The sequence below is a fragment of the Macrotis lagotis genome, chromosome 5 (assembly GCF_037893015.1).
Source record: "Macrotis lagotis isolate mMagLag1 chromosome 5, bilby.v1.9.chrom.fasta, whole genome shotgun sequence".
Taxonomy (NCBI): Eukaryota; Metazoa; Chordata; class Mammalia; order Peramelemorphia; family Peramelidae; genus Macrotis; species Macrotis lagotis.
This window is the reverse complement of record NC_133662.1, coordinates 110,777,149-110,789,306: the sequence shown is the minus strand read 5'-3', so window position 1 is coordinate 110,789,306 and position 12,158 is coordinate 110,777,149. Positions and strand designations below refer to the sequence as shown.

Here is a 12,158-nt window from a genome sequence, read left to right as displayed (position 1 = left end):
AAAAGGGCAGCAGACATGCACTATTTGGGAATATGAAAGATTTAGGGAAGTTTTCTACTATAAAAGTCATAGTTCATCTGGAAATCATGAGGTGATTCCAAGACAGTAATTTTTTAAAAACTTCTTTCTATGCCCTTAAGAATTTTCTTTTGGCGTAGCTAGGTGGCGCAATGGACAGAGCACTGGCCCTGGAATCAGGAGTACCTGAGTTCAAATTTGACCTCAGACACTTAAAAATTACCTAGCTGTGTGGCCTTGGGCAAGCCACTTAACCCCATTGCCTTGCAAAAACTAAAATAAATAAATAAAAAATAAAGAATTTTTCTTTTGACTCTTGGATCTTCCTCCTCCCTCAAAGTTTGCACTAATCCTTTCTTCTTCTGTTTCCTTCCAGAATTTGAATTTAAACATTCCTCTTTGACCAATTCCTCTACCCTGATTCAGAAGGGTGGCGTTCCTTCAAAAGGGTTGAACTATACTCAAATTTTCTGGCAAACTATGGGGTTTTGGTAGTACATCTGGAAGTAATAAATGCCTTAGATGGTGTGACAAACATGGAAGAACAGCTGGGGATAGGCACTATGTAACTGCCCTGACATTTTTGTCCTGCCAGCAGGGTATTTAAGGGGAGAAAGAAATATTAACAATACTAGCATATTTTGAGAACTTTGAGAACTGTCAATGATGCAGTTGTAAAGAGATTAAATGTGAGACTAAGAAAAAGAATAGGAACTTGGTTAAAACAATTTTGGTCTTTGGGTTCTTTGAGGTGTTATTTCTCTCTGTTGCATATTTACACTGAAGTAGTACTCTGTGATGATTCTGTATCTCAGGTTTAAAATGGTTGTGAGTCTGATCCTACTAAAACAAGGTCATTCCCTAGTAGCCTAATGGCATATGACGGGAGGATTAAGTTACCATGGAAATTTATGGGCTTAAAAAAAATCTAAGCAGAGAAATTTCAATATAGTTGGGATAGAAAGGATGAGTAAATGAGGGGCTATATCCCTTTCTTTGCATGTTTTTCTTTGAAATAATACCATGAAAATCTGGGAAGCTAAAGTCATAGTTGATGCCAGTTAATCAAACACATTTACAGAACCTCAATTTACATCCTTAAGTAGGTGAACCTTTGTGATAATAGCCTTCACCCAACAACCTGTTTCCTTGCTTGGGAGAATATGAGCCTGTCCAACTCTTCTTGAAGGCTCCTTTGACTAGTATTCCTTCCACATGCAGCAAGAATTCTGACAACTTCCCTCCCTCTGCTTGGCAAGTATTAAGAAGTTGTGGGGCACCTAAGTGGCATAGTGAATAAAGCACCAGCCCTGGAGTCAGGAGTACCTGGGTTCAAATCCGGTCTCAGACACTTAATAATTACCTAGCTGTGTGGCCTTGGGCAAGCCACTTAACCCCATTTGCCTACAAAAAAAAAAACCTAAAAAAAAAAGGGAAGTTGTTTATACGTTTTCTATGTATTGCCAAAATTGTCTTTATAGGCATTTTCATCACTACAATTTCAGAATAGTGGCTTCAAGTCACAAATAAGATCAACTGTAGGTTCACTGAAGCTTTCCATATAAATTTCCTCTCACTGCTGTAGTATTTCAATGATGCATCATATCCAGGATTCAGCTGGATCCCCAGAGGTATATAGATATACCACCAAGCTTCTCAATTTTATATATTGATATATCAGATTGCTTTTTTGTCAGGGGGAGGGGGAAGGAAGGGAGAAAAATGCAAAACTCGAAACCTTGCCAAAAAATGATTGTTGAAAATTATTTTGCATGTTGTTAGAAAAACAAATAAATTAAAATTTTGATATGATGAGTTCCTTAAATGTGCTGTAGAAATTTGATAAACTGTTTATCATCATCATCAGCTTAGGAAGGATCCTGCCCTGTCTTCAAGACAATCTTCTCTCTACAAGAATCTTTAGTTTTCTTGCTACCACCCCACCCTCAAGAGATCTAGTAACCAAAGTCCAAGTGTGCTCTCTAACTTTAATCTCTTCTGATGATGTTGGAATTCATGCTGATTCAGACAATTTATATAGCATAAATAGTATCTTGCTTGTTTCCCTCATTCCCATCTCCATACTTCCTACCCAAAATATCCACAGCATTATCAAGGGGGTTTTGAATATTAGACATACCCAATTTCAGAAATCTGTTAGGGAGAAATCTAAGCCCATTATTTCTCTCCAATGTTCCTAAACTTAGATAGACCCAGGATGCAATTTAACTTAGTAATAAAATAAACCACAGGTCACAGAGCAGTACAACAGATATCAGTACATAAATACACAACCTGCAAGAATGATAATTAATATGTGCAGTATTCACATAAGATTAAAGGATGAGCATAGAATTATAGGTTAAAAAGTCTGGAGATTTATCCACTGATCATGCTTCTTCCTAATTTTCTCCTTGATTCCACCAAAGACTTCTCTGTCCTTCAATTTTACCTGATCCTGCAGACTCTGATCTCATTTATGCCTTCCAAACTCAGAGGGACTAGGCAGTGTTTGGCTTTTTTAATTTTCTCCCTGACTGTTATCTCTAGCCTATATGTAGCTCTTAACTGTTCTGACCTCATTACCAATCCTGGCTTTTCCTGACTTCTCTGTCCCATGAGCACCCAAACCCCAGTGCCAATAAATGTTAAAGAATTTTAATGTTTGATCTGCACATTTTCTAAGGTTTCCAGGATGTTGGAATTTTTTGTATGTTGTAATTTAAGGTCATACTGGAATAATTCATTTTGATTTTCTTCAGAAGGATTTTATATTCTTAATCTTTCCTAGGATAATAAGAGAAAAATGACAAGGTTTTGATGTTTCTGTTTCTCTCAAAATATTTGAGCGATCAGAATGAATATTAATTCAAAGTTAATTATTTTGACACCAATCAATAATATTTTTTAAAAAATACTTTGTGTCAAGCATTTTGTTAGGAACTGAAAATACAGACAAAATGATACAATCCATGTCCTAAAAGAGCTTAAATTCTATTGCATTTTGTATTTGAAGTCAAATCATTGAGTTACTATCAGTCCTGTGAGTGATAGGAGTGAGGATAGTCCTCCCCACAGTCCTCTTATTATAATTTTAGTACATGTAAGCTATACCATAAATGGTATAGCTTGTTTTCCAGGATGTAGATACTATATATTAATGGACCTCATTTGACAGTTGAAGAAACTGCCATCACAGACATCTATGTAAGATTCCAAATTGGGTATCAGGAATCAGTGAGGAAACTTTGAGGATATAAAGGAATGAAGCTGTAAGAGTCATTCAAGTTCATGTTAATTGCCATTGCTCATGATTTATTAATCTTCCTGAGTTTAGATCTGTTTTCAGACACCATCTTTGTGACCTTGGGCATTTAATCCTGTTTGTTTCCATTTCCTTTTCTGCAAAATGAACTAGAGAAAGAAAGCACTCCAGTATTTTTGTCAAAACCCCAAAAGAGGGGCAGCTAGGTGGCGTAGTGGATAAAGCACCGACCTTGGAGTCAGGAGTACCTGGGCTCAAATCCGGTCTCAGACACTTAATAATTACCTAGCTGTGTGGCCTTGGGCAAGCCACTTAACCCCATTTGCCTTGCAAAAACCTAAAAAAAAAAACCCAAAAGAGGTTACAAAGAGTTAGACACAAGTGAGAAACAATAAAAATGATAGTATTCATAATAGTCTATGTTTATATTACACATAATATGTGGTAGGCTCAATTCTAAGGGTTTTATATTGATTCTTTTCATCCTCACAACCACCCTGAGAAGTAGGTACTATTAATGATCTCTGTTTTACAGTTGAGAAAAATGGAGACAGACAGATTAAATGATTTGTCCTGAACTCACATGTGAACTTGGGTCTTCCTGATTCCTGGCCTAGCACTCTATTCACTGCACTACCCAGTGGTCTATATCTATCCTACACGTCTTATATCTACCTGATTGGTGGTCTGTAGCCTATGACTCTAGTCAAGATGCTCACTTGTCTTTTCAATTCAGAATTTTGCATTCCTTTGCTGCTAGACTTATCAGAGAATCTTGCAAGTATCCTCTTCAGGGTCCTACTGAATCAATGAGTATCTGAGCTCTTTGATTTCCAACACAGACTCATCAAAAAGACTATGGCATAGCTCAGGTGTTTTCAGAGATTTGTCACAGATTCACCAGCACCACTCCCTTTGTCACTCCTCAGTTCAGAGTTTCAGTGGTTCTACTTCTAGGTCTGTAGGATAAAAGATAAACTCCTCTGTTAGGCATCTAAAGCCCTTTATAGTCTGACCCCCTGCCACTCTATCTAGACAGATTTCACATTACCTCCCTCATACATTCTGCCTTCTAGTCAGATTGGCCTTTGCTGTTCCACAGACAGGGAATCTATCTTCTTTCAAGCTGTCTTCTCTGCACCCCTTTGCCCTCTACCTTTTGTAGTCCTTAGCTCTCCTCAAGGCTCGTATTAAATGCTACCTTCTCCAAGAAGCTATTCCTGATCCTCCCACTGCTGTTCTTTTCTGTGATGGCAGGGCCTAAGAAATAACCTTGTATTATCTATGTGCGCATTGTGTATTTGCTTAAGTATACATGTTGCCTTCTCCATAACTCCTTATTGGCAGGAAGTATTTCTTTTTTGTATCCTCAGCATCTTGCAGAGTGCCTGAAAACTAAACTAAACTAAATTTGAATACCTAGGCAATTAAAAAAGATTCCTTTTTATTTCAAAAAGCATTACTGAACACCAGGATAATTCCATCACTATACACTTAGTTCTTGCTTTCCCTAGGGATCATTGCCATTAAATTAGCAAATCAGCTTCTTCCCATTCTATCCTATCATTTTCCTGAACAATGTGATGTGAAAATTCAGTCAGTAGGAAAAATTCATCTCCACCCTTGTTCTAAAGTGTATTTTGTCCTCTACTTTATCATGTCTCTATCTGCCACAGCAATAGAAGAATGTCAGTAGTATATCTTGCCTCTTTTTTTTTAGCACACATGGGGAGGCAACTAGGTGGTTCAGGGGATAGGGTGCCAGACCTGGAGTTAGTTCAAATGACACTAGATGTGTAACTTTGGACAAGTCACCTAACCTCTGTTTGCCTTAATCAACTAGAGAAGGAAGGGAAAAACAATTATAGTGTCTTTGCAAAGAAAACCCCATGGACAGTAGGATCCATAGGGTCATGAGTGAATGAACAACAACTTTGTGTTTCACTACCTCCTATTCTTTCACGCTGTCCAAGAGATTCTTGTACAGTTGCTTTTCAGTCATTTCTGACTCTTTAAAGACCCTACTTGGTTTTTTTTCCTTAGCAAAGATACTATAGTGCTTTGCTATTTTTTTCTCCAGTTCATTTTCTGAAGAAACTGAGACAAACAGGATTAAATAACTTGCCCAGGGTCACATAACTAACACATGTCTGAGGCCAGGCCTGGCACTTCATCCATTCCTTGTACCACCTAATTGCTTCACCTGGCACATAATAGGTGCCTAATAAATATTTATTGATAGATGCGTAGTGCCTTCTTTCTTTTAATTATTTTTTTATTTTTCCCATATATAACTTGTTTGTATTTACTTGCTTGCTTATTGTTTCTCTTAATAGTTTGTAAGCTCCTTGAAGATAGAGGCTATTTTTGATCCTTTTTTTTGTTTCCCCAGCAATTAAGCAGGTACTTAATAAATGCTTATGGAAAACTGACTGACCTTAAAGAAACAGAAGGCCTTCTGTCCTGCCTCTTAATTTATATTCCTGTGACTTATTGGATATTACTCAATTATCTGCTGGGGTATGATGATTCTAATAATTCAGAGAACCTCTTATTCATTCTTTTTTCTTGGTATACTGTCATCATCTCCTCAAATCCCTCTACCCCCATTAATTGCCCTTTATTCTTTCTTACCCTAGAAATGGATTCTTTAAAAAGAACAGAGGAAAAATTCCCTTTTGTGGATATATTTGATGAAGATGAAACTGAAAGAAACTTTATGTTGTCCAAACCTGTATGCATCATTATATTTGGGAAACCAGTAAGTTATCATTTCTAAAAGTTCATCTAATAAACATTTTGTTGATTTTACAGTATTATAATCTGTAGAAGTTGTCAGATAAGCATGAAAGCAACATACAGGTTTTGCTGGGTTGATTTTTTTTATTAGTCTGCTTATACTTTTGTTTTTTTGAAGTCAGTCTGAAATTACCCTGGCCATTAAAGGGGGCCACTTTTTGTGTTTGTTTTAATACTCAGAAAGATTTATTTTGTCTACAAATGAGTATGATTCATTTAATGAAAAATAAATTAATATATCTGTATTTCAGCAAGACATAATTTGACAGACTTTTCATGATATTCAAGTGAACAATATGGCAAACTGTGGAGCAAATGAATATTATAATTGGGTGGATTCAAAACTTACTATTCAATCACCTCTAAAGAGAGATATCTAATGATCTCTCTCTCATCACATTCAACTTAGATCAATGAATACTATGGGAATGATGTAAAGACCAGAAATTTAAAAAATAAAAAAGAGAGATATCTACAACTACCTGGAGAGGCATGCTCTCTGTCTCTTTGTCTGTGTGTGTGTGTGTGTGTGTGTGTGTGTGTGTGTGTGTGTCACACACACACACACACATATCCCTATTCAATATTTTTATCAATCTCTTGGATATAGATGTCTGCAAGTTGTATCAAATATATGGTCTGTGTAAAAAAGTGAAAAGAATAACTAATTAATTAACAGAATCAATATCCAAAAAAATTTCAATAGTGTGGAATGATGAGAGACATTTAATAAGATTACAGTCGTTTACAGGGCAGCTGGGTGGTACAGTGGATAGAGAACCGGCCCTGAAGTCAGGAGTACCTGAGTTCAAATCCGGCCCCCAACATGTAATAATTACCTAGTTGTGGGGCCTTTGGCAAGCCACTTAACTCCATTTGCCTTGCAAAAAAAAAAAAGATTACAGTCATTTAAAACCATCTAAGATTATGTTAGTATGCAAACTCCCTCTGCTGATACAGGTCAAAACCTCTCTTTGACTTAGTTGAGAGTCTTCAAAAGTCTAAAAAATTCATCCTTTTGAGCCAATCTGGTGATAGCTTCTGAGTTTAACTAGACTGATCTTCAGATAATATAAACAAACACCTCAAGTCCTATATTCAAGTTCAATTAGAACCTGTCAAAGTTTGTCCATAGCATTTGTGAACTCAGAGTCATCTATACACAACACTGAGGAAATAAAGAGCCCTGAAGTGTAACTGAATGATAGTTAGAAATTGTACTTCCCTTTCCCACCCTCCAGAGAGGGCTTCTTTATAAGTAAAACACAGTAAGAGAAAATATGCTAATGAACATAGGAGAAAAGAAAAGCATATAATTAATGAATCCAATAATTTACCATAGATCAGGAATTCAAAATGCTTTCTATATCATCCCTTTAACAGTATATCATGTGAAACCTAGGGATCACTAGTCTGAAGAATGTTTTTTAATTAAATGCATAGAAGAAAATCTATAAGATTGCAAAGGACTAGCTGTGTGACCTTGGGCAAGTCACTTAACCCCACCGCCTTACAAAAACCAAAAAAAAAAGTTTGCAAAGGAAACCATTTTGAAATACAGCTGTCTAATAGTTTTTAAAAAATGCCCATGGATTTGAGGCTAAGAAACCTGCCTTTAGCTTTCTGTAGAAGATGCCCAAAATATGCCTTTATATTGCATATGCTATATATAAAAAGGTTGAAAATAATTTTAATATTGACAATAATTTTCAAAACAAGCTTTAAAGTTTAGAATATTCATAGGCTTACATTTTGCTTTTATATTTGTTGCCTGATTGTTGTGCTAATTTTAAACTAATTTATGTATTTTAAAGGGGGTTGGAAAGACAACATTAGCCCAAAAAATATCACAGACATGGAAATGTATTCTTGTTGAAGGTAAATATTTTCTACATTGCTATCATAATAGAATCTTATTTATATATTTGGCATTCCTCTTTTGCTTAATTTCTTGTTTGTTAAAATTTTAGAATTGGAAAATATCTTAAAAGATCATTTCATTAATTCCTATATCTCCTGAAAGAACTGTATCTTAATATATTGGAAGAACATTGATATTTTCATGCAATTATTCTCCAAAAGAATTAAGGAAATCTTCGATAAAGGTTTTTTTAAAAAAAAATAAAGCCAAAACTATGTCATAGGTATCTTTATATGTACCTTCAGCATAGCTTTTCATATATGGTAGATGCTTAATAAATGTTGCATAGATGGATTGATATCTATAATGCAGACTTTTGGATGCATGTGGTCTTGCCTTCAAGTAAAGAGATGAAAGGTGTATTCTTTTGAGGTCTCCTCCAGCTCTATGAAGTTATAATTCAAAACTATTTCAGACAGATGTGAAATATGCATATAATAATGTCTTCTTTACAAAAAAGTATTCTACAACTTTCTTTGCAATATTTTAGATGTAGTATTTCTCATCATCAAGCAGAATTCTTTATAACTAAATTATAATCCTACACTATATAATTAAATTCTACATGTCCCATTTTTCTCTTCTTCTATCCTCAGGCAACATTGGAATAGCTCATCAATGTTCTCCCCTGACTAAATTAATACCAATATTTCTAACTTATGATTTCTATTTCTTACCTTTTTTTAATGGTAGTGATCATTATTTTCACTAAATTGATATCATAACTGAATATAATCACTGCACTTTTTGGAAATAGATGGGAGAGTCACATTCCTTCTCCTTTTGGAGACTTCCTCTTAAAATGAAATCATCACTTACCAGCCATTGGCTTTCAAGATTTGATTTGTGTAAAGGCTTTATCAACTGTCTCAACCAGGCAGCTAGGTGACGTAGTGTATAAAGCACCAGCCTTGGAGTCAGAAGTACCTGGGTTCAAATCCAGTCTCAGACACTTAATAATTACCTAGCTGTGTGGCCTTGGGCAAGCCACTTAACTCTGTTTGCCTTAACAAAAAAAAAAAACTGTCTCAACCTGTCTGTAAAAGTGGGTATATTAAAACCATTTTCTTCAGTGCATATTCCTCCACTGTGGTAAAGGTTGAAAAAGAGGAGGAAGAGAAACTATATAAGATCTAAACATATTAATAGATTTAACTAAATATTTTACAGTGGCTAGATTCTATCACCTGTAAAGGTCTTATTCACCCTGAGTTCTCCAAGTTTTTGGAGCTATCCCTTGCTCTTATGAGCTCATATATGTCCTCTTAATTATTTTGTATCTCCCATGGAAATTCTCCCTTTTGGACTTTTGTCCAATTTGTATCTCTTCCAAAATTACCTGAGTGAATTTATTGATAGTAATATGCTTTTAAGTACATATAGAATATTATTATTATTTTTATTCTTTTGTTTCAGTTGTCTGCCTCTTGATTATCACATTTGTGTTATCTTGGCAAAAATACTAGAGTGATTTTTTTTTTCCATTTCCTTCTCCAGATCATTTTATAGATGGGGAGCTGAGGCAAACAGGATTAAGTAATTTTCCCAGGTCACAAAGCTAGTGGGTCCAGATTTGAACTCCTAAATATGAGTCCAGATTTGAACTCAGAAACATGAGTCTTCTTGACTTAAGGTCCAGTCCACTATCCACTGTACCACCTAGATGCCCCCCCACTTATTTAATATACTGAATCCATTAACAAAATAATGCAAAGACTATTATATATATATATATACATATATATATATATATATATATATACATTCTAATGTTTGTTAATTCTCTTACTTGAATTTTTTTAGCATTATCACTTTTGGAAGAAAATATTGCTACTGGAACTGAACTTGGACTTTTGGTAAATAATGTAAATTATTAAATTTCTTTGCAAATGAAGAAGCAATATATATATATATATAATATTTATCCATTCATATATGTTAGAAAGTAATATGTCATATCTCTAATTGCTTTTAGTTGACTGATATACTCATTAAAGGACAAAGTATTCCAGATGAACTAGTTTTGAGGATGTTGTTGGAGAAGCTCCACTCTCTGGAAGTTATTCACTTTGGTATGTTTATTTTTATAGAAATCATAAGTATATCAGTACTGCTTTATCTTTAGTCTAAACACTTGGATATAATGTTGTAGTAGTCCTATGTGATAATCTTGAATAGCTTTTTCAAGGATGCACGTTTAAAGTTCTTAGCCCCTTTGACAATTTTGCCTACGGGATGGTAATAATCTTTTTTCTTTTCATAATAATTTATCATTTTCCCCAATTGCGTGTAAAACATTTTTTCTAAAATTTTGAGTTCCAAATTCCCTCCCTGCTTTCCTTCCTCCCTGAGATGGCAAGCAATTTGATATAGGTTATATACATATGCAATCATGAAAAACATTTCCATGTTCATCATATTGTGAAAGAAGACAGATCCCCACAAAAAAAATACACACACACACACACACACACACACACACACACACACACACTCCCCCCAAAATAAAGTATGCTTCGATCTGTAATCATACACCATCAATTTCTTCTTTTGGGGGTGGGGGAAGAGGGGGTTGTTTGTTAGGGGGCAAGGCAATGGGGTTAAGTGACTTGCCCAAGGTCAAACAGCTAGGAATTATTAAATGTCTGAGGCCGATTTTGAACTCAGATCCTCCTGACTCCAGGGCCGGTGCTCTGTCCACTGCATCACCTTGCTGCACCCCCATCGGTTTCTTCTTTAAAGGTGGATAGTATTTGTTATCATGAGCCCTTTGGAATTATCTTGCATCGTTATATTGCTGAGAATAGCTAAATCATTCATGTTGATCATGGTACAATATTGCTGTTACTATGTATAATATTCCCTTAGTTCTACTCACTTCATATAAGTCTTTCCAGGTTTCTTTGAAATCAACCAGCTTGTTATTTCTTATACCATAATAGTATTCCATTACAATCACGTGTGACAATTTATTTAACTAGTCCCCAATTTATAGACATCCCTTCAAATTCCAGAGTGCTATAAATATTTTTTTCAAATAGGTTCTTTTTCTTTTAAAAATAAATAATCTTGGGGCAGCTAGTTGGTGCAGTGGATAGAGCACCGGCCCTGGAGTCAGGAGTACCTGAGTTCAAATTCGGCCTCAGACACTTAATAATTACCCGACTGTGTGGCCTTGGGCAAGTCACTTAACCCCATTGCCTTGCAAAAACTAAAAACAAAATAATAATCTTTTGGGGAAACAGGCATAGTAGTTGTGTTTCTGGGTCAAAGTGCATAATGTTATAGCCCTTTGGGTATAATTTCAGATTTCTCTCCAGGATGGTTGGACTAAGTTCGCAACTCCAAAAGTACATTCATTTCAAGCTTTCCCATATCTCCTTCAACATTTATCATTTAACTTTTTGTCATCCTTGGAAATCTGATAGGTATGAAGTAGAACCTTAAAATTGTTTTAATTTGCATTTCTCTAATAGTGATTTAGAGCATTTTTTCATATAACTATACATAGCTTTGATTTGTTTAATTGAAAACTGCCTGTTCATATCCTTTGACCATGAATTAATTAGGGAATGGCTTGTATTCTTATAGACTTAATTCTCTACATATCTGAAAAATGAGGCTTTTATCATAGACTCTTACCATAAAAATTTTCTCTGCTTTCTGCTTTTCTTCTAATCTTTGTTTCTCTGGTTCTGTATGTGCAAAACTTTTAAATTTAATGTAATCATTATCCATTTTATATCTAGTTATTCTCTCTAAGACTTGTTGGGACATAAATTCTTTCTTTCTTTATAAATCTGAGGGGTAAACTATTTATTTCTCTCCTAATTTACTTATGCTTTCAACCTTCATTTCAAATCATGTACCCATTTTGGCTTTATTTTGGTAAGATGTTGTTCTTTCTTTGGTTTCTGCCATACTGGTTTCTCAATTTTCCCAGAAGTTTTTGTCAAATAGTGAGCTCTTGCTCCAAACTTTGGAGTCATTGGATTTATCAAATACCAGATCATTATAGCTATTTAATACTGTATCTTGTGTACCTAATCTATTCCACTTATCCACCACTTTATTTCTTAGCCAGGATCAGAGAGTTTTGATGATTATTGTTTTATAACACAGTGGGAGATCTAATATAACTAGGCCACCTTCCTT

At 35.0% G+C, this 12,158-nt stretch overlaps 1 protein-coding gene across 4 annotated transcripts in view; it reads left to right on the top strand.

Moving 5' to 3' along the window:
• Window positions 1-12,158, top strand: part of AK9 (adenylate kinase 9) — a 142,881-nt gene that overhangs the window by 4,283 nt on the left and 126,440 nt on the right. For all 4 annotated transcript variants that reach the window (XM_074187329.1, XM_074187327.1, XM_074187328.1 and 1 more), the window contains exons 2-5: window positions 5,923-6,044; window positions 7,897-7,960; window positions 9,807-9,859; window positions 9,979-10,075. In XM_074187329.1, coding sequence (XP_074043430.1) covers window positions 5,925-6,044; window positions 7,897-7,960; window positions 9,807-9,859; window positions 9,979-10,075 — 334 coding nt within the window. In that variant the 5' untranslated portion in view covers window positions 5,923-5,924. The remainder of the gene's footprint in view (window positions 1-5,922; window positions 6,045-7,896; window positions 7,961-9,806; window positions 9,860-9,978; window positions 10,076-12,158) is intronic.